Source organism: Pelodiscus sinensis, chromosome 3 (genome assembly GCF_049634645.1).
Source record: "Pelodiscus sinensis isolate JC-2024 chromosome 3, ASM4963464v1, whole genome shotgun sequence".
NCBI lineage: Eukaryota > Metazoa > Chordata > Testudines > Trionychidae > Pelodiscus > Pelodiscus sinensis.
This window is the reverse complement of record NC_134713.1, coordinates 117434702-117458103: the sequence shown is the minus strand read 5'-3', so window position 1 is coordinate 117458103 and position 23402 is coordinate 117434702. Positions and strand designations below refer to the sequence as shown.

General features: G+C 38.1%; 1 protein-coding gene across 13 annotated transcripts in view; it reads left to right on the top strand.

Moving 5' to 3' along the window:
* The window catches only part of PDE10A (phosphodiesterase 10A), a 562198-nt gene that overhangs the window by 495860 nt on the left and 42936 nt on the right, over positions 1–23402 (top strand). For all 13 annotated transcript variants that reach the window (XM_075924600.1, XM_025179482.2, XM_075924597.1 and 10 more), the window contains 8 exons: positions 1111–1251; positions 2474–2629; positions 6867–6917; positions 8739–8797; positions 14319–14370; positions 19280–19422; positions 21292–21384; positions 21879–22065. In XM_075924600.1, coding sequence (XP_075780715.1) covers positions 1111–1251; positions 2474–2629; positions 6867–6917; positions 8739–8797; positions 14319–14370; positions 19280–19422; positions 21292–21384; positions 21879–22065 — 882 coding nt within the window. The remainder of the gene's footprint in view (positions 1–1110; positions 1252–2473; positions 2630–6866; positions 6918–8738; positions 8798–14318; positions 14371–19279; positions 19423–21291; positions 21385–21878; positions 22066–23402) is intronic.

The window sequence follows — 23402 nt, the reverse complement described above, 5'->3', positions numbered from 1 at the left end:
TTGATTCACAGCAGCTTGGGATCATGCAGCTATTAATTAAAATCTTGCAGTACTCCATAACTATTTCAAAAGACACCTGAAATGAAAGATGGTAATCATCTAGTCCATTTCCTGTCCAGAATGCAGTTAATCCGAAAATCCTTGTGAACATGACTTTTAGACTCTCACTGGGACATGGGCATGTGGCAGACTGTCCGGTGGGCCTCTATGTATGCTAGTGGTATGTCCAATCTATTTATTTTATACTTGGTTTTTAAGTAATAAAGAGGAATAAAATCCAAGCACTAGTCTTGTCTCCCTTAGGCCTTGATTCTGCAGTTGGATCTGTGTAGCCAGAAGCTTTGTGCCTGTGCTGGCACTCATTTACTTTAGTAATGCTATCTTTTTTTATACTTCAGCTTTATATGAAATGTACTTGTTTTGTGAACGCCGTTCATAATGTGAAAGTTGTCATAACTGCTTCTGAGTCTTCAGCAACGTAATCAGCTCTGATTGATCTTGGGTAGCAAAGGTAGCAAATCACAATGCATGAATGGAACACTTCTATACTTGCTCAGTTTTGCTACACATAGGTTCAAATGTCTATCTGCCTGGATAAAATTGCAGTCCAAAGCCACTTGTCTGTGGAGATAGAGATGGGAAAGTAATATGGAAGAGAAAAGAGAGCTTGGAGTTTTCTTTATTATCAAAAGTTTAACAGTGAAAAAATGAAAGTAAATGCATCTTTACAAAATAATAGTTTTCAGTTATTGGGTCACTTGCTGCTCTTGAGTTCTATGTATGATATATAATGTATTGAAAAGGGCAGAAACCATCCCTGATGTAAGTGACTGTGGCTGATATTGACTGCAATCGGTGTTGCATCCACTCATGCCAGGACTGAATTTGCTGCTATCTCTTGATGCAGTTGTTGACAGAATGAAGCTGAGGCCATCAGTCCACCTTAGTTTCATTGTCATCAGCTCAAAAATTGATCTACCTAAATTATTTTTAATTTATCCTTTAATTCTTATTATTTGTTATTATTTTGTTATTGTACATAATAACACAAATTAATGTGCAAATACAGTCAAACTTCCTAATGGAATTTTCTTTGTTTCTTCTGATTAGAGCCTCTGTGTGTTCACACCTCCGGGAGCTAAGGAAGGACAACCACGACTCATTCCTGCAGGACCCATTGCACTTGGCACCACAATATCTGCATATGTAGCCAAATACAGAAAAACGTTGTTAGTAGAGGATATTCTAGGGGTAAATTATTTTCTCTTTTTAAAGAAATACATGCATTTTTTTCTTTCTAAAATGTATTACTGTTGAAATATAAACTGGATTCTTCATACCGCAAATAATGTACATTGATACGAGTAATGTCTGATCAGAAGCTTGTATTTTCTATGTCTACATTGGTTTAATGAAAACTCTTCCTTATATAATTTTGAACTTTTACAAATGTTATGCTTTTTTTTTTCTTCAAAAAAATAACTTTTTTGTGCCAGAGAAGGGCAGTAACACTACTTTGCAGTACAAATCCATAGCTACGCTGGGAGAAAAAAAGCATGAGAGCAAAAATTCCCTTCCTAACCCTCAGATTAGACGATATGGCAAGTCCAAATACTAAAGAGACTTGTCCATAATTAATCACATTTTGATTTAATTAATGCATGACATTACTTATCAGCACCACCTTAAAATTTTCTCAGTATTTTACAGTGAATATCTTAATGTTTTATATATGTATCTTTCATGTTCATAATCAAATTCTACAGGTTTTAAGGGGAAAAATGTGTGAATTATGTCCGCTGACTTATACTTTCACCCGACACCAGTATAGCACAGCAGCTTTTCTCTTATCAAATAGACATTTATTTGCAAAGATTGTAGATATCCATATGTGCACAACATGTGCTGTCTCATTCACTTTCGGCTCAGAAGAAATCTTTTCTGTTTAATTTATGTTCTAGAATTGAAGCTGTCTATCCCAGCAGCAAATGAGCAGTGTTAAAGTGACCTGTGGGTTGGTGTTGAGAAAAGTGTTAGGAATGCTTCCACCTGACTTATTTCCTCTCCCTCCCAGTTCTCTTGTTCTTGTTTGCTTTTCTACAAGGGGAATGTTGACTATAGTGAATGGGTTCCAGGGACTTTGGGAGTGATTCAATTAGGGATATGGATGTTTAACTGGTTAACCAGTGTAACCTCAGCAATAAAGTACTATTTCTGCTGCCTGTGAAGTTAAAGGAGATATGAATAAATAAAATACAAAACTTAGTTTATCTGATAACTGACAAACTTTGGATAAGATCATTTGTATCTGTAAAATAACCATGGAGAGATATTTGATTGAAGTCTTGAATGTGAGTGAAGGATGTTGCAGTTTGTGCTAAGTGATTCAACCAGGCAAATGAGAAATGTTGATTTATTTATTATGTTATGTTATAATATTTGTATTTGATGAAGCGTTGTTTGCATTTTTTAGGATGAACGATTTCCTAAAGGTACTGGACTGGAGTCAGGGACTCGGATCCAATCTGTTCTTTGTTTACCAATTGTCACTGCAATTGGTGATTTGATTGGTATCCTGGAGCTGTATCGGCATTGGGGCAAAGAAGCCTTCCATCTCAGTCACCAGGAGGTAAGGTGTAAAATGCTGCAGCTGTTTCTTTAAAATTCCCCCTTTCCAGATGGTGCCAGCTACTTCTATTCTAGACTTCCTTCTTCATTTTGTTTTCTGTTTTTTGTTGTTATTTTTTTTGGGGGGGGAGAGGGGTTTGGTAATTGAGCCTTGTGCTCTGATAAGAGCAAAAGCTTATCAGAGAGTTGAAAAGATAGTTGACTAGTCACTTCCCCTGCCCTTGCTGCCTCTATAAAATAGAGGCAGCAAGAGGAGGTACTTAAAAGCAGTAGCTAATCCTGGGCTCAGTGCGGTGCTGCCTCTTTGAAATGCTGGAGTCGCCAGCTGACTCCAGGCTCCATGCGGCCTGCCAGCTTTGAAATGTACAAGAGTCCCCCACAGGGAGGAAGTGCAGCATGGAGCCTGGGGCCAGTGCAGGACTCTGACTCCCCTGCTGACCCGGGCTCCATGTGAGCTCTTCTACTTTGAAATGCACAAGAGCCCCACATGGAGCCTGAAGTCAGTGGGACTTCCCGCTGGAGCTCTTGTACATTTCAAAGGCGGAACACAGAAGTGTTTATCGACTAGTTAAATAATCGATGGAAATTCTATTGACTACTTAACGAGTAAATTAATTGCTACTTAACATCCCTAATTCTGAGCGACAGTTGGAAGGTGCGGTACATACACACAAAATTCTCTAATTGTTCTTTTCCATCTTGTGGGAATAATTTAAAGCATATTGTTATCAATTGTTTATTGATTATGAATTTTAAAATAACATGTTCTCAAAGTCAACACCTTTGTGGTAGGCTGTGTCAGTGAAAGCTCAAGATCAATAGATGTTTGACTAGAAGTGCATGAACTCTTGTTACGGAATGAAACTGCTCTTGTTTAATTGGATGTTATGCAAGCTCAATTTTAACTTTCCTATAAAGCTATATTTTGCTATATGAATATGTAGTGTTTTCACACTGGTCAACTTTTTCAAAGCATTTATTCTTTGATTACTATGCTTATGGGTGCTCCCCTTCAAGTTGGCATATATTACATGCACCTCTGAACAATATAGTGAAAACACTTAAATTCAGGATTGGGACTCTTGCAGCTATAAAGTCCATTACTGTATTCGATCCTGGAGATTGGTTTTCAGCCCTTGACCTTAAGGTTACATTATTTTTTCATATCTCGATTCATCCTTCTCACAAGGAGATTCCTTCAGTTTCTGGTCAACCAAGATCACTAACAGCGTTGGGTATTTCCATTTGGCTTTTTCTTTTCCTTCAAGAGTATCCTCAAAGGTTTTGGCTGTGCTTGACACCTGTCTGTGCTTGAGGATGATTTAGTTTTTTTATACGTCAACAATTGGCTGCTCAAAGGCTGGATTTTCTGAGTTGTTCTTTCCACCATGAAGCTTTGTCCTTGTTCCTCAGGCTAAGTCAACATGAAAAGGTGTACTTTGCCCTCTGTACAAAGGGTAAAATTCATTAGGGCCTCCTTAGACACAGTAGCAGCCAGAGCTTACCTCTCCATGGACTCATTCTCAGCTCATTCAAACTTCTCTGCAAAGATTCAAATAAGCCTCTAGACTTTGACAAAAATTGTCTTTTGGCTTCTGGGTCATATGACAGCTTCTGCCTTTGTGACATGTCATGCAAGGCGATGCCTTCTCTACGTCTCGTACATATACTGAACAAACAATCTGGAAAACCCTCACAGTGTCTGTGCCAGTGTCCATTTTATCCAGCCAGTTCCAACCATCACCATAAAGACAGATTTAACGTTGTTGTTGGATTGGGGACTCATCTAGGTACACATACCATTCAGAGCAGATGGGTTGCCCAAGAAGTTCATTTGCACATCAGTCTCCTGGAGCTGAGGGCAATAAAGAATACCTACCTGCATTAATCAGACATGGATCTGTCAAAATCATGACAGACAGCATAGCTTGCATGTTTTACCTCAACCGACAATGGTTGATAAGATCCCCTTCTCTTTGTGATGAAGCAATAAAGCTATGGAATTACCATTACTGTACAGGCTCTTCTATAGAATAATTTCAGCCATTAATAAAACCATACTCCTGTAGGGTCTTACACATATTTTGGTGTGTACAAAGCTGGGTATAGATTGGACACTCGCTACATTTGGGATCTACTTTACGCTCATTGCCGCATTTCCAATAATTCATTAGCTTTTTGTTTAATAACTAAATAATGCTATATAAAATTCTTAGATTAGGAGTAAAACATTTTAATATATCTTTGGGCATGACTACACTAGGAAATTATTTTAAAATAAATAACTCCCCAAATAACAATTTCAAAATAACGTGTCCACCCTCCAGGGAGTACTTGAAATTAGACTGAGGCAGGCTCCCTTACGGTGGACATGCTACCTTGACTTAGAGCCTCAGGAAGCACTGGGGAGTAATTACTTTGAATGAATCTGGAGAGTAACTATTTCAGAATAGCAGTAGTGGAGGGTCCATACTACCGCTATTTTGAAATACAGGTTATTCCTCGAAAGCAGGAGTTACTATTTTGAAATAACCAGCCCCTTATTTCAAAATAATGGGCTTGGTAGTCGTGGACACTTCACTTGTTATATTGAAATAACTCCTTAATGTAGCCCAGAGCTTTGTGTCCTTTTAAACATTCTGGCTACGTCTACACTGGCCCCTGTTTCGGAGGGGCATGCTAATTTTGAAAGTGGGAATAGGGAAATCCGCGGGGGATTTAAATATCCCCCGCGGGATTTAAATAAACATGGCCGCCGCTTTTTTTCCGGCTTGGGGAAAAGCCGGAAAAAAGCGTCTAGACTGGCCCGATCCTCCAGAATAAAGCCCTATTCCGGAGGATCTCTTATTCCTACTTTGAAGTAGTACTTTGAAGTAGGAATAAGAGATCCTCCGGAATAGGGCTTTATTCCGGAGGATCGGGCCAGTCTAGACGCTTTTTTCCGGCTTTTCCCCAAGCCGGAAAAAAAGCGGCGGCCATGTTTATTTAAATCCCGCGGGAGATATTTAAATCCCCCGCGGATTTCCCTATTCTGACTTTCAAAATTAGCATGCCCCTTCCGAAAAAGGGGCCATTGTAGACGTAGCCTCTAATTTTATCTCACAAAAAGTGTTGTTACAGTTAAGCAGTTAAGAAAAATCTAAGCAGTTATAGAAAAAATGCATATTAATAGAATACATAGCAGTAGATTTTTTACAATTCTGTTTGTTCCCAATAAAACGTATGTGTTTTATGGATAGGAGATTATGCCTGGTAGCACATCTCATATAACTACAAATTACATCACATTTGTTTGAAATGTTGTCTAGAAACTGACATACTTTAAAAAATAGTCTTGTTTTAGTGAACATGTCTGATTCTTCTGCAACACAAATGGGGGTGAATAAAGCAGTGCCTGTCTATAAGTAGTGTTTTTTCCTTTAGAAGTATTAGGGGTTGACTGGATTGGTCCTCACTAAGATTGTTTCATTGTCATGGGATCTTTCATTGTGTGGCAGAAACATTTTAATAATGTATGAAATGTATGTTTTGAAACGCCTCAGCTACGTCTACACTGCAGGCTTCTTGCGCAAGAGTTCTTGTTCAAAAGGTCTCGCACGAGCGCTTCCACACTGCCATGTGCTTTTGCGCAAGAGAATTGCTTTTGCGCAAGAGCGCCCATGTCAGTGTGGACACTCCCTTGCGCAAGAAAGCTCTGATGGCTATTTTAGCCGTAGGGTTTTCTTGCGCAAGAAGTCCCTGTTGCCTGTCCACACTGTCTTCTTGTGGAATAGTTCTTGCGCAAGCGGGCTTATTCCTTGTGGGGAGAAGAATAACTCTTGTGCAAGAAGCCCTGTTTTCGGACACTTCACTGTAAATTTACTTGAGCAAGAATGTGCGTGCAGTGTAGACACTCTGCAAGATTTTGCGCAAGAACACCTGTTATTGAGCAAAAAGCCTGCAGTGTAGATGTAGGCCACCTGAGTTCTTGAAGGGCTGATCCCATCTTGCATTTGTTGATAGGTGAATCCTTTAGGACAGTGAAATACTGATAGTCATGTTACACCTTTCATAAATACATTTCTGTCCTCCCTCCCCTGCAAAATATCGATCCTGTCTATGATCTAAAAAATATCTGCAGGTGAAGTGTTCAAATATTCAAAGACATTTAACAGCTGCATCAAAAAATAGTATGATAGAACTGGTGTGACATTTAGTAGACTTTTCTCAGAGTTACAGTTCCTTCCATTTTGTTACAGGTTGCAACAGCGAATCTTGCATGGGCCTCGGTAGCAATACATCAAGTACAGGTGAGTCTGAATTCGTTACTGTAGGCTTGTCAGGATCATTGTGATTATCTAATCTGAATGCTGGCATAAAAGAGCCCAGAGGGAAACACTGAATTAATTCCTGTTTGAACTGGAGCAAGGCCCAGATTTTAAAGGTGTAAAGCATGGTTGCACTCAGCAGTGTTACACCTGATTTAGAAATGTTAAAACTTATATTCAAAAGGGATTTAAGCATGTACGAATCTAAATCCCATTGCCTATTGCCTTAAATGCCTAAATCCATTTTGAAAGTGAGATGTAGGCTCCTAAATCAATTAGGCTTTGCAAGACTTGGTGCAGCAATGCCTAATTTTCTTTAAAAATCTGAGTCTATAGTTTAAAATAGGGGTGGAGAACCTCAAGCCCAGAGACTGCATCCGGCCCGAGGCTTGCTTAAATCTGGCCCCCGTTGCTCAGGTCCCCCCCTGCATTGGGGAGCCTGTGCTGGCACTCCAGTCCACCTGCTGGTCAGCCCCTCCTCAAACCCCCTTCCTCCCCCCCGGGGTGGGAGCACACAAAATCTACTAGGCTCTGATGAGCAAAGGGAATGTTGGGAATGTCTTTCTCTTTCTCAGTTGAGTGTCACATCAGTGAGGGGTTTTTGTGTGTAGTTCTAGACTGATTTTTCCGTGGGTCAGTGGCCCCCAATCCAAAAAAGGTACCCCACCCCTGATTTAGAAAAATATTGAATCTTGATTTAAAAGTTGGCAGTCATGCAGATTCTATCAGGACCATTGGTAAGTTGTTCCAATATCTAATTGTCCCCGCTGTTAAAAATGCATACTTTATTCCAGTCTGAATTTGTCTGTCTTCAACTTCAACCATTGGCTTACATGTAATACCATTGTCTCCTAGACTCAAGAACCCATTATCAAATTTTTGTTCTCCAAAGACTGATCAAATCATCCCTTAACCTAATTGTCATTTGTTTCATTGCACTTTTAAGAAACCATCAAGTAAAACTATTATACCTACTGTGTAAGTTCGTAAGTAGAAACTGTGGGTCTAATTTCTCACATTTTGTGTAGTTATTCACGCCCACTTGGCGCATGGGTAAAATGTCATATTTGAATGGCATTTTATGGTATAAAAGGCGCATACCAGTAAAAGCCCATTTTCTGTATTCTTTCTGCAAACTTCCATGAACATTCCAGGAGTATATTGATGTAAAATTCAAAGAATTTTAATAAGAAATATGATGAAGTAGCAATGGGGTTCAAAGTTTCCATTTCATACAGCAAGATTTTCTTTTCCCTGCACTGATAATTGTACTTGGTCTCTGTAATCCTATTACTATCCCCAAAGAAAAAGCATGGGGAAAAGGAGTCTTTAGCAATTCTGCTTCATTTCACTCATTGGGTGCCTTTATGGGCAACTTAGGCAAGCTGAGAGAAGTCATGAAGGAACAGTGTATGGATACACAGAAAACAAACCCTTTTAGCATTCTGAGCAAGATTGTAGAATTTGATATGGAAGTACAATAAGTAAAGTTCATTTCACCTAAGAATCAGTGGCACTTTTGAATTTTACAGCCCTGAACAATAGGCAATATTTTTTAGCAAAGATGGTGAAATGTATTGCTCATTCATGTTAATGTTTCCCCAGCTCTGAAGAAAGATACTTAAATTTGAAGCGTGACATGCTAACCTGTATTAGTTCTTTAGTATGTTTTATAGTGTTGATATGTAGTTGTGTACACTTTGTCTATATACAGATTAGACACTTAAAATGTTTGTCCTGCTGTTTCATTATGAGTCCAGTGCTCTCCTGGAATAGCAACAATGTATAATGTGTTTCTCTCAGGTGTGCAGGGGTCTTGCCAAACAGACTGAACTGAATGATTTTCTGCTTGACGTATCAAAGTAAGTATGATCTGCAACAAGATCTGCAAGAGCTGAATGACCACCCAGCAGGGCAAAGTGAACTGTGCTTTATGGTTTCTGGGACAGGAAGAATGAAAAACTGCTGCAGAAAGGTCGTCATGATCGCTGACTCATCCCCTGGGAATGAGGGATTGAAAAGGGGTAGCTCAGTGCCTTAACCCTCTGTTTTGCACTGAGCAGGCTATGTAGCAGGGGAGACCTAGCTCTGATGCACAGCTCAATTTGGCCCAAAGTGGAAGCAGGACAGTGAGCAGGGAGACAGGAAGAAGCCCTTCCCGGTTTTAGTGCACTTTTATCTGCCAGATAGTCCCAGACTTCTAATAATAAAGGTGCGGCCTTATTAAACCCATGCCACGTCTCCTCCTTTCAGTATAGCCAGACAATGATTGATTCTGTGACAGGCTCCTTTTTTCATAAGTGAAAGATACCAGTTCATATTTTTCTTAGAAATTTGTATGTTTGTGCTTCCCATCCATTTTCCCTGTTTGGTTATGGGTTTCTTCTACCTGCATTTGCTCCTTCGTTTTGGAATTTTTAAATGCTGCTTGAGATTTTTTTCTTGTACAAGTCTTATAAAGGCCAAGGTATTCATTATTTACGTGATATTTGTATTTTGATTCAGGGTCTCTTACTATATTTAGCGTGTTTTCTGATAATTTCTGTTCAAATTTCAGTTCTTCACCACATTTCTACTGTATTGTAGAAATATGTATAGTTTTTTTTAATCTTTCCTCCTATGGAATCTGTTCCATATCCCTAATCATTTGTGTTGCCTTTTTCTGTATCTTTTCCGATTCTAATATATTCTTTTTGAGATGGAATAACCAGAACTGCATGCAGTGTTTGAGATGTGGGTGTACAAGCAGTTTATAAAATGGCATTAGGATATTTTCTGTCTCGCTATCTTTCACTTTCCTAATGGTTCCTAATAGTCTGTTAGCTTTTTTGGTTGCCACCACTGCTATTTGGACAGATGATTTTCAGAGATTGTTCCACAATGACTCCAAGATCTCTTTAATGAGCAATAACAGCTAATTTAGACCCCATCATTTAGTATGCATAGTTGAGATTATATTTTGCACTGTGCATTGCTTTGCATTTATCAGTGCTGAATTTCATCTCCCATTATGTTGCCCAGTCATGTAGTTTTGTGAGATCCCTTTGTAACTCTTCACAGTCATATTCGGACTTTGAGTAATTTTGTTTCTTCTGCAAACTTTGCGCCTCTCTGTTTTACCCCTTTTTCGTGATCATTTATGAATATGTTGAACAACACAATCCCAGTGCAGATGCTTGGTGGAGCCTGCTGTTTATTGCTTTATATTGTGAAAACTGTGACAGGCTGCAATCACAGAAGTTCCCTTAGGTGTTCTGATCATGCTTCTGACACCCACCTTCCTGCTCTTTGGGGATACCTATCACCCTGTCCTGCTGGGCCAAATTATCTAGTCTCCCCCTGCAGAGTAGCACAGATGCTGAACAGTTCAACTCCATGAGGGCTCAGCTAGTGGGCTCAGCACCCAGGAAACCAATCAGCAAAAGGGATCAAGACTCTATATAAATCTGTCTTGCTCTTTGAAAAAATTTACAAAGAGAAAGCTCATAAGGTTAGCTTACATTATCAATGAAAGAGAGATATGCATAATGGTTGCTTCCTCCTCCACCCTCCACACCCATCAGGTAACAATTATTTACATTGGACCTAATAATAAGTGTTCTTATTACGTACAAAAAGTAGAATGTAAGTGGTTGCAAATGAAAATAGTCAGCTCAAAGTAAGTTACTGAAGTAAAATGAATAAAAAATGCTTAGTTAGCTAGTTCTAATCCTTTAAGAGACTTGTTAAATGAAAATCTTACTCTAAACAGCTATTCTTATTTCAGGTACAAATTTCAAATCGGAGTTGATTTTTACTCTGCTCTGGGTCTACAGCAGGGGTGGGCAATAAGACGGTGGCAGTTTGCTAGCGTTAGCCCCTGGCAGGTGGCTGCCACTGTATTCACCTGCACCTTTGCAGATACAGGTGGCTGCATCTCCTGTTGGCCACAGATCGCCATTTCCAGGCAATGTGAGTTGTGTGAAGCAGTGTGGACCAGGACACCGTTTCCCGCAGCTCACATTGGCCGGAAACAGTGATCCATGGCTAATGGGAGCAGCATGGGCCTGTATCTATAGAGGCGCAGGTGAATACAGTGGAAGTGACCCACCAGGAGCTAGCCCTGGTGAACTGGTTCCAGCCCATGGGCATGAAAACTGTATAAAACTAGCTATAAAAACTATCTATGTTATAGGTATTACAAGCTATTTCAAACTACCTACAAATTTTAGAAACCAGCTAGCTAAAGTTGTGGACAGTTAAAGAGATGCCATCTCAGACCACAAGTAGTAAGTAGAAAGGAACAGTAGAAATGATCGAATCCACACCACTGTTCCTTATGCCTTTATTTCAGAACATGAGGAGGCAAAGGGAATAGGTGTGGATCAGTAGCCAAAAATCTTCCAGTGTCAGGCATATGGACCACATATACCTAGGAACCATTACTTGAATAAGAACTAACAGTTTGATATGAGTACCCAGTAGTGCAGTGTGGATTCCAATTATTATCTAGGGCAACAACAGTAGCTTCACATGGCTATGTTGTGGTAGCACACAGAATGAGCTTCCATCTTGAATAGTCCTTTGTAGCTCTTCTTCCTTTGATAAGATCCAGTATGGGATGACTCAGGCTCCTTACATCCAGCCAGAGTGCAACTTGCTGTGATCTTTTAAGTAGAATCTCCATTGTAACAGAATCAAACCAATAAATGTTATGACTTTAACTTTTGACACTGAAAACTGTTTAGATGATGTCCTTTCCTCACCTTTTCTAATGGCCATGTTTTATCTCTACATAATAGACTTGTCCATCGTTACCACATTGAACACTTGTATCTTAGTTGCTACACAAACATGGTGTTTCTCAAACAGAGGTCTCTGCTGAAGTGCCAGTGATGTAAGACCAATTCAGTGAGTGACATCTTTGGATACAGAACCTCTTATTGTCAACAGACTACACAGATAGGTAAAACTATTCATCCATTCAACATCATTGACAACTACAGGCAGCATCAGCAGGTCTTTCATCATCATTTTATAGGTGGCATACATAACTTTGGATTTATCACCACAGATAAGCCTGTTCAGTAACCTCTCTGGTACTGAGAATGCTCCCACCATTATTGATCAGCTCTGGTTTTGGGATACTCTTGCCCCTTAGTACCACAAAACAGGTACCATGCTCCTTGTAAGCACCTGAGAAATTCTACTTGAAAAGGACCAGCAGATATTGCACTTAGCGGGGATATGAGTTTCCCTAAAGCAATAGACAGGACAGTGTAGCACTTTAAAGACTAACAAGATGATTTATTAGATGATGAGCTTTCGTGGGCCAGACCCACTTCCTCAGATCAAAAAGCTCATCATCTAATAAACCATCTTGTTAGTCTTTAAAGTGCTACATTGTCCTGCATTTTGCTTCAGCTACCCCAGACTAACACGGCTACATTTCTATCACTAAAGCAATAGAGGCACTTGACATGTAAAGTCTTGGGTTTTTTGAATCCTGATTATGCCAGGAATTTCTATGGAGTGGCTAGGTAGTAGGCTGGGTGGGATGGGGTCCCCTTAGTTCTTAGAAGATCGAACCAGAGCTGATTATCCTGATTACTCCCAAGTGGCTTAGATAGTTCTGGTTTCTGAGCATTCTCCAGATGGCCTCATGCCTGTGTGTCCATAGTCATCTCTTCCCAGACCTACCTACTTAAGATGAAGGCAGAATCAAACACTACAATCCAGTATCCTTTCATCTAACAACATGCCGTTTAGATAAATGACAGACATAGAAAAGGCATCTTCAGTGGCAATACAATCCTTAGCAATAGTAGGAAAGATTCCACAAGAAAACACTATACCACAAAATGGAAAGGATTCTCTACCTGAGGCCAGTATTGTTGAATATCTCCAGAAACTTTTGAGATCCCTACTATTTTAGAGTAGCTTTTCTCTTGAAAGACATTAGGACTATCTTCTCAGCTCCTTGCATGGACAAGTGGTGACTGTTTCTATTAATTAGCAGTTTTCACCTTCTAGTGGGCAGCCATTTGGTCTTTGCCCAAGGAAAGTTATTGAAAGGGCTTAGCTTAGCCTTTTCTTTGATACTGAGACCTACCCCATCATGGGGCTTCAATCTCATTTTAGCGGCTCTGATGAAGACTGCATTTAAACCATAGTTTCACCCTTATTCACACATCTCTTGATGAAGATGGATTTTCTGGTGGCAATCACTTCAGGCAGAAGATTCAGTAAGCTGGATGCTCTTAAGGCTGATCATCTATGTATGGTCTTCCATGAGGTCAAGGATTTCTTAAATTTAGAATGTAGTCTCCTAAAGTAATCTTGGAATTCCATCTGAACCAGCTGTCTGCAGACAAATATATTTCACCTACAAAATTAGGAACTAATGTAGTGACAAGTGGTTCCAGGTGAAAGGCTTATATTAGTAAAAAAATAACAGAATTGTCTTTAAAAATGGTCTGTACTTTGTATTTTATATCAAGTGAGTTTCCAGTTTATTGAGCATATTGTTGACAGTGCTCCCAGGATATTTTCTCTAAGGTTTTAGAATGGGTACAGAATACACATCTCCCACATTTCATTCACTCACTGGAAATTCAAAATTAATTTATTACATATTTCCTTTCTCTTGGACCCAACACAAAGGGAGCTGTGTGTGTGCTCAAGACCATGGGATAATGTCTTTTTCTGTCTTTAGGAATGTTGTAATCCAAGATTTATGAAGTCTGGGTATGTGGAAGATTTAGGCTTTTTTAACTAATAAGTTTGACCGTTATCTTTCAATACTTTTGACTGTCCTTGGATAGTCTCATTTCATAGTAAGAGTGAGAGATCAGTTCTTCTTCTTGTTTTGCAACCACAAGGTCAGTTTTTCTCTCCAGACATACTATGCTATATCTGGGTTAATAAAGAACATTGATTTAAATGTTTTCAAGGTTTTTACCTCCATTAGTAAAAGTAGTTTAGTAAGTAAGCAAATACATAATTTAATGAAGTATATTTGTAAGCAATTAAATAATGCATATGTTAAAGCATTTTAGGGCAAGAGAGCGAGTGTGTGTGTAAGGAATATTTGCTCTGAAAGACGACAGCAAAGCACTGCAGGGTGTGCTGAAGTGTTTTGTTAAAGGCAGATCTGAAGTGGTAGGCGGGGTGTGTGTGTGTGTGTGTGTGTGTGTGTGTGTGTGTGTGTGTGTGTGTGTGTGTGTGTGTGTGTGTGTGTGTGTGTGTGTGTGTGTGTGTGTGTGTGTGTGTGTGTGTGTGTGTGTTTGATTTAACAGAGTTGTACATTTATCTAAAAGGAATTTAGTCCTGGAACTGCCCAAATCCTTTTGCTGCCGCTATCTAAATAATATCACTTACTGATTTTGTATCTCTTCTTTACAGAACCTATTTTGATAATATAGTTGCAATAGATTCTCTACTTGAACATATAATGGTAAGCTATCTTTCTTTCATCTTTAAATTCATACATCACGTCTGTTAGTCTGCCCAGTCTCTTTTTCATTGAAGTAAATTGCAGAATCGTTGAATCATAGAATCTGTTTCTAATGAGTTCATATGAGAAGTAATTCTGAGAATGGTCAATAAGGAAATAGTGTTAAGGGTCGTCCCCTTGGTTTTATTTATTGCAAAAACTTCACAGTTTCGTAAGTACTGAGCTATGGAGTCTGTGAACTAAATGTTGATCTCAGATATGCTAGATACGTGGTATATTTGTATAAGGAAAGGCACCAATTTTTCTTAACAATTTAACTTGTTTATCTGATAGATTTTCTACTTTCAAATCACCACATATTGCAACACACTCCTCAAAAAACTCACCAAAAAAGCCCTTCAGATTGAAGAGCATTGTCTGCGTGAAGCCATGTGGAAATGGCCAGCATTACCCATAGATAGATTATCCAATGATGTGATATCTACAAAAGAGAGTTGTTACCACCCAATTAGGACATAAACCGATTTAAATTTCACAACTACAGAGTGGCACAGTCAGTCACAGAACATTATGGCAGCAATTAAAGCTGGTTGCATAGTAATAACTAACAGATTATTTAGTCAATGGATTTCACTATGAGTTCATAAACTGAGCACAATTTTCTTGAATGTGTTCATTATTCAGAATTATTCATGAAACAATATCTTCAAATAAATTGAATGCGAGTGGAGGTGTTTAGTTTTGGACAAACATGTTGAGTAATGTGGTTCTTGTCCCTGATTGAATGAGTGTATATAAGAGTCAATTTTCTGATGAGTGCTTGCATTCAGATTTAAAAATCACAGCAACAATATTCCCAATGTTTGCCCCAATCTTATCAATTAACTTTTTAGCTAAAATAATCATGGTAAAGCAGCACAACAGTGCAAACCATGTCAAAGCAAATTTGATTAGAACTTTGAATTTGTATTCATGAGAAATATTTTGCAGTCTTCAGTGTAAGTCTAGTTACTACACCGATAAGAATTGCTCTCTTCAGTGCACAAGAAACATTCCTCTGTTTCATCAGCTTTGTCTGTTATTTACATAAATTGCTTCACATTGTTTAACATTTAAAAGAACTGTGATAATGTGTTACACTTAATGACAGATGATGTTATTCTTCTTTGTGAACAGTCACCAGTAGAACACACACATGACAATGCAATATGCTTATTCTTTCATCTTCCTTACAACACCTGCTCTCCCAGCATTCTTCTGTACAACCTGTATTGATGCTTCATATTTAATTTCCTTTGAAGTCTGTGCCAACTGTATTCTTCTGGCTCTAGCAGAAAGACAAGGCTAGATCTGTTAGTTTGTACATCCACTGCAATTCTACTGGAAACCCATTATATCAACCTGATCTCTTAGAGTTAGAGAACAGCAAGAATCCATCTCCTCGCCCCAGTCCACCCCCTGGAGATTACAATGCAAGGTTTTGATGATTCTTGCACTAAGAAGCAGTATTTCTCTGCTTGTTTGTCTTTATATCTTTGATTCTTTCTTATTTTTATTTCTTAGTGAATTCAGTGCAGTAAAAAGTACCTGCTTGGGAGCACATAAGAATGGCCATACAAGGTCAGACCAAAAGTCCATTAGCCCAATATCCTGTCTTCTGACAGTAACCATTGCCAGGTTCCCCTGAGGAAATGAACAGAACTGGTAATCATCAAGTGATCCATCTCCTGTGCTCAATCCAAGCCCTGACAAACAAAGACTAGGCACACCATATGTGCCCATTTTGGCTAATAGCCATTAATTGACCTATCTTCCATGAAGTTACCTAGATCTTATTTGAACCTTATGATAGTCTTGGCCTTCACAACATCCTCTGTCAAGGAGTTTCACAGGTTGACTATGCATTGTGGACACAGAATTGGTGCAGCATGGAGAGAAAGACTGCAAGTCTCCCCATACGTACTGCTTCATTAATGTGTTGAAGTACTATTCTGGAGGCTCTGCCATAAGTGGTGAGATGATAGTTGTTCCCCTGGCCTCCCTATTACTCTACTTACAAGATTACCTTTTGTGATGATATCATTTCTACGGATGTTGCCGGACCAGAGAGTGCCAGATTAGAGAGGTTCAATTTGTATGCTAAACAATACAGTTGAAAAATATTATAAAAGCCTTCTTTTGTCTCTGTATATATTGCTCTCTCCCAGGTGTGGGTTGTCTTTGTTTTTGTTTTTTGCTACAAACTAATTTTCTAAAAAGTTTGTTAAGATGGATTGAATTTGAGCTAGTGATCTAGTGTAGAAAGGCTTTGTCAAACATGTTAGGCATCTGCTCCACAGAGAGTAGCATTTGAAGCCAACAAGTCTGACAAAAATAGGCTGTGACATAAGATAAATTACATCATCTTTCAGGAGTTGAACATCCTGGAACACAATGCCTTATGATCTGTTTTAAAATATGAATGTTTTATAAAGCACTTGTTTCAGAAGGTACATAGGGAAACCTCCCTTAATGTAATCCCAGGGATTGCCAAAATGGTTTAAATTAGTTCCTCTGGTTTGAATAAACAGAGGAATAATGGGAATGGTTTGGGCATGACTCCTAGCCTTCCATCTGCTCTGCTTGCACCACTTTGGTGGCACCAATGGGCCAGAACATAACTGGATCTCTCTAACTGTGGATTTTTCTAGCATAAGGGGAGCTTCAGCTGGTGTAGCTGCAGGTCGTAGCGTAATAGGTAGGTTATAGAAAGTATGACAGGACTGCTATGCTCCAGCAGTGTCTGGCTGGTAGTCAGAACCTTATGTGCTACAAGCAGTTGACACAGAATTAGGGAGCCACAGAGATTCTTTGCAGCCCAGGCTGAGTCCTGTACACGTTGAAACAGATGAGAATCTGACACAGTATATTTATATCTATTATCTGCAACAAAAATGCTACTTTTGCTTCTTTAGAAACTTATGCTAACCTCAGAATCCTAGCATTCTTGAGTGTATATCTAACATACATGCGCTCACACACAAAGGATATTTAACAAAATTCATGCATGCAGGTGTAGGGCTCTTACAATCTAAGATTAAGTTTTGGGTCATTTGTATTTGGTAAATGAACATATCTAAGGGTATGCCTCACAATGGCAAAGCAAATGAGGGAAAAAAAAGAATGAGATGTGTTTTGTCCAGCATGATTAAGATCATTCAATTTTGGAATTTTTTCCCAAAGTCCAATTTTAATGTTACATTTTACATCCTTTTAATAACTTGGTTGGGATTGTTATTAATGGATCTCACATGCTTATGTGTATTCTGAAGAAGCTTGCAAACTTTTATATTAATAGTTTAAGGAGAAGGGTACATAGGCTTTTGTGAGCTATATTTTCAGAAGTCAGATTATAATTTATGTAATATTTATAGTAACATTAAATCCTGTGAATTCATAACAAAATGACTATTACAGATTGAACCTCTCTAGCCCGGCACTCTTGGGACCTGACCAGTATCAAACCAGAGAATTTGCCTAACCACAGGAGGTTGATATTTTCTAACAGCACTACCAACACTTCCATGCTTATTTGGGCTCTTAAAAAAGACATTTAGGAGTAAATTAGAGCTAAATAACAGCACAGAAAACTGAGAGCCAGGACTGGTGGCTGTAACAAACTTTATGGGACCATAGGAAACTTGGCCACACCCAAGATAAATGGACATCCAGCTAACTAAAATCATGCCAGACCACGGATGTTGCTGGACCAGAGAGTGCCAGATTAGAGAGGTTCAATTTATATGCTAAACAATACAGTTGAAAAATACTGTAAAAGCCTCCTTTTGTCTCTGTATATATTGCTCTCTCCCAGGTGTGGGTTGTTTTTGTTTGTTTTTGTTTTTTGCTACAAGCTAATTTTCTAACAAGTGACACCATCCCCCTTATATTGGTGTACTGAAAGCATTTAATCTGTTCTTGTTTGATGTTAGAGGAAGAATTCAGAGATGAGATTTTTGCTGTGTTTCTAGGTCACACTGTAGGCTTGGATATTGCACAACTCGTAGAAAATGACATGTACTTAAGTCAACCAAAAGTACATAGTTATTTTTCAAGGCTTTTGCAGTTGAAAAGTTAGGTTCATTTGGGGCTAAACTGTGCATTTACTAGTGCCAATATCACACACGCAAGAGCGATTACACTTCATATACTCAAGGGTTAGCTCTTAATACCAGGATTTTCTTGCTCTTGTATAATACAGAAATAACTCAGATAAGCATTTTAGGAGTTAAATATTTGTTTGAAAATTACAATATGTTAATAATGTGGAGCATTTTAATCTCGAAAAGATTCTCTGGACCCCAAAGAGTCTGAAGTCTCCCTGTTTTGGGGGAAAAGACTGTCATTTATTATATGCCTTTAAAGTGCCTTACAGAGGGTTTCCAACCTGACTGAGGCATCCAAATGCTACCTCAATATAATAAATTCTGTTAATGATAAATTATAAATAAAATAAAGGATGTAAGAAAGACTTGTCTTATGGTATAAGAAAGGAGGAAAAAAATGTCTGACAAATCTCATCAAGCTCAATTTTTCAAGGAGGATATAGCTATACTTCTTTCTTTGGCCTCAAAGCACATTTTGATAAGTGCAACTAGCTGTAATGACATTTTAAAAAGGAAATGTTAAGATTGTATATGACAGTTTGTTTTAAATACATCATTATGTATGTAAATAAAACAAAAACATTATCTTGCATGTCAAGTTTTAGCCTAAATTGTTGTAGTTACAGAAATTTCTGGAAAATGCTCTCTACTGGAGAAGTTGGAAGAACTTTCACATTCAAAAGGCTTTCCTTCATTAACAGATTAGTGACTAAAGTTACCTTAACCTCATGAGGATTAATCCTAGTTTTGTTTTCTGTCTGTAGATATATGCAAAAAACCTGGTGAATGCAGACCGCTGTGCACTCTTCCAGGTTGATCACAAGAACAAAGAGCTGTATTCAGACCTTTTTGATATTGGAGAGGAAAAGGAAGGAAAACCCGTCTTCAAGAAGACCAAAGAAATAAGGTAAGAGCAACAGAAAGAAAAGAGTTTAATTCTCATTAGCGATGTGCAGGTATTTTGTTACCCAGTGTCTGTGCCTACTTGCAGGTGCCTACTCTGACAATACTTGTCATACTGTGATATCATTCCCACCAGGACCCGCCTCCAGAAGGTAGTACTTCTGGGAATGACATTGCAGTGCCATCGAAACAACGTCTCTGAAGCTATAACGTCAATCCTGGAAATGCCGTCTTCCGGAGGCGGTCCTTTTGGAAATCATGTTGGAAAAAAACACTGGTGCTCCAAGGTAGGTAAAGGAGCAGGTGTTAAATTTAAACCCCTTTCTCTCAGTTCGGCAAGTACAACACTTTTATTGGAATTCTCAAGCTCAATCGAACTGTGAGATATTCTCTCACACACATTCAAACTAGAGAAATTATAGTGGGTAATTCTGGTTGGTGAATCAGGCATTGCTGGTAACTTATCTGTTTAGACCTTTTAAGGAAGGCAATTTTAGTTTCTCCTTGCCTCACCTGATATGATAAATCTGGACTTTGTTCTGACTTGAATACTTGTGATTTGAAAGTACAGTTGAATTGGTCATTTCTAAGCTTTGCACAGATATGGAAGGTTATACCAGGCTCTGACTATTTTGAAAACCAATTGAGCATCTGCATGCTTTAGACTCCTCATTATTGTGTAAATTTTACATGCACATCCATTCTTAGTGGGTTTGTCAGTTTGTAACTAGTGTTTAATAGCTCTCAAATTCTACTGTACTGAGTAAATCTTGGCCTTATTGAAGTCAATGAGAATTTTACCATTGACTTCAATGGAGCTAAGGTTTACCTATATACAGTAACACTTTTGAGAGTCTCCTCATTCTCACCTATGCCTCCTTTGGATTATTGAAACCAAGAGTGTGTTATATTGAAGAATGATCAACATTATTTTATTGTAATAATATTGGCTGCAAGATATCTATGATTAAACTTCAGTATGTTTCATGTATTTGATTTCATTGTGGAAGGTCTACAAGATTAATCCAGTATTATTACATCTTAACTTTCTATAAAATGAAATACATCCATCCATTTTAAGGTCTGTAGGGGTATGTCTACACTAGCCCCCTAGTTCAAACTAGGGAGGCTAATGAGGGTGACCAAAATTGCAAATGAAGTGCTGGATTTAAATATCTCACACTTCATTAGCATGTTCCCGGGTGGTCACCATTTTGGAAATTGACTAGCCCGGAATAATTGCGGGCAGTTATTCCGGGCTAGTCAATTTCCAAAATGGCGACCACCCGGGAACATGCTAATGAAGCACGAGATATTTAAATCCCACTCTTCATTTGCAATTTTGGTCGCCCTCATTAGCCTCCGTAGTTCGAACTAGGGGGCTAGTATAGACTTACCGTAGGTGAAGTGCACATCAATTGCATCCTTCATATTTTCTCTTATTCATTCCAGACTTTTTTGCCAAATTTATATGAGAATTGTTCATAAAATAGTGGGAATATTAGAGATGCAAATGAGGAATTGTACAGTAAACTTAAATACAAGTCATCAGACTGCAAAAATGTAAATAGATGTTCTGAACACAAATTAGAAATTATTTTTAATCTTATTATGGACAGCAATCCTTTTTGAATTAACTGACCATAGTATGGGACCCTTTTTGAGCAATATATCCCTATAAAATATCTTCAGTCAATACTTTCATTCTTCATTGCAGTTCCTTTTTGTCTTTCAAGAATTTTATCCTCACAAACAACAAATTAAACTGGTTTGGGCTGAATGTACATTTGTATGTTCAGGGTAGATTGCAGTCAAAAACATATTTATTCAAATTGTTCATATGCTGATCAACATGTCTCTTTAATATGTGCAGATTTTCTATTGAGAAAGGAATAGCGGGTCAGGTAGCAAGAACAGGTGAAGTCCTTAATATTCCTGATGCCTATGCAGATCCACGCTTTAACAGGTAAGACATTCTTTAGTAAAATCTATAACAGGAGAAAACAAAATAGCTTTTTATTTAATGTTCAATTCAAATTCTGGAGACATTATCATCAATTCAGAGTATGTTTTCATGAAATTAAGGTGTCCTGATAAAGAGATACTTTTATTACTGAATTTTTATTTTCATAGCATGATCCCTGATCCTGTGACTGTATTCTATTAAAATTATTTTGATTCTTTTATACCAAGTACTTGAGGATGTGTTAATTATTTTGTTCTAGATGGAAGGTTGCAAAGCTGGATGGACTATTGATAGCTATATCATTAATAAACTTAACTCAAGTTTGTTTTTTTGTTCATTTTAAAATTGGCATTAGACTATATAGTCTGTTCTAAAAATTGATGCATGCAATTGAGAGGTAGATTAATGAATCCTGTGTTTATCTGAAATGACATTTCCATGGGAAAAGGGGTGGCCATTAATTACTGTCCTCTTTCTCTTCCCTAACTCTCCAGAGAAGTTGACCTCTACACAGGCTACACAACCAGGAACATTCTGTGCATGCCTATTGTGAGCCGAGGGAGCGTGATAGGCGTTGTGCAGATGGTGAACAAAATAAGTGGAAGTGCCTTCTCTAAAACCGATGAGAACAACTTTAAAATGTTTGCAGTCTTTTGTGCTTTAGCCTTACACTGTGCTAATGTAAGTTTTATTCCCTATAAGATAAACATTAAGTAGAAAGAAAATAGTTCTGTCAGCTATTGATTATAACATATAGAATTAGGATTACCTTGGGATTGGATCAATTCAACTTCATTTTACAAATCGTTAAAACTGATTAAGAATTCTGTTTTGTTGAGCAAGAGGGGCATCTATAATATGTTATTTCTTTCATGATAAGGATTCAGTTGATTTCTTCTGAAATAATTGATCAAGATGTATATCTGTTACATACAGTTACCCGTAAAACAATATACTCCAGTCAAAGTATATAGAACATCTCTTAACTCTGTTCAGATATGGTGCATGAGCCTAATTCATTTATACTGGTGCATAATTCGTATTTTACACCATTAACTGCATGGTGGAGGGAGTGTACTCATATATCAAGCGTGGAGGGTGTCTGACTAGACCATTTAAGTGTGTGTTTATTTGAACACCCTGGACTTTCCTCACTTAACTGCCCATAAATCAAAATGAGTGTGATACCATTATTTATGAGAGTCAATCTTTTTTTTTTAAAGATAATGTTTAGTTAAAAAGTGCAAACAATTTTACAGTCCTTACTATATAGGTATAAAAATCCAATTATAAAAAGGAATTCAACACATTTTATTGAAAAATAATATTATACGATGATGTACTCAGGCCAGGGTCTCATAAGTCCTCTTTTACATCACTCTGTCAGTCTAGAGAAGTAAATTATATTTACATCCACTCTATATGACAAGAGAGGTATAAAATGCCCTTAATGGAAATCAGAATCACATCCATACAAGTTAATCTGTTGGGCATGGGTCTACTGTGTTGGAGAATGAACCCTTAAGGCATATTTCTCTTGGGGATTTTCTTAAAATGAAACATAATTCTCTTTACTCGTTTACAAACCACACCATGCCTAATGTAGTTGAACTGTAGTCTTTTAATGTATATTGAACTTGTTTTTCCCTGGCACTGAGTAGTAATTTCTTCACTCTCTACTCTGAAAAATTCTGTCTCTGGAGCAACTGGGCAAGTACATTTCTTGAAAAACTCAGTGGAAGATTAAAATGCATAGAAATGTTGTTTAAATTAGTTCTTTTGGGCCAAATTGTAATTTGGCTAGAGCAGTGGTGCAAAAGTGTGCAGTGTGACCCATTACCAGTTTTACAGTTTCTACCCACATCACGGAGTAGCAAGGGCATGGAAACAGGTTTTACAAAGTTGCTACCTTTTGAGTGTCCAACTTAAGACACCTTAAAAGGAAAGGAACAGATTTTCAGGAGTGCTGCGTTTCCAGTTTCATAAAGTCTGGCTACTATGTGTCAAGTTAGGCATCC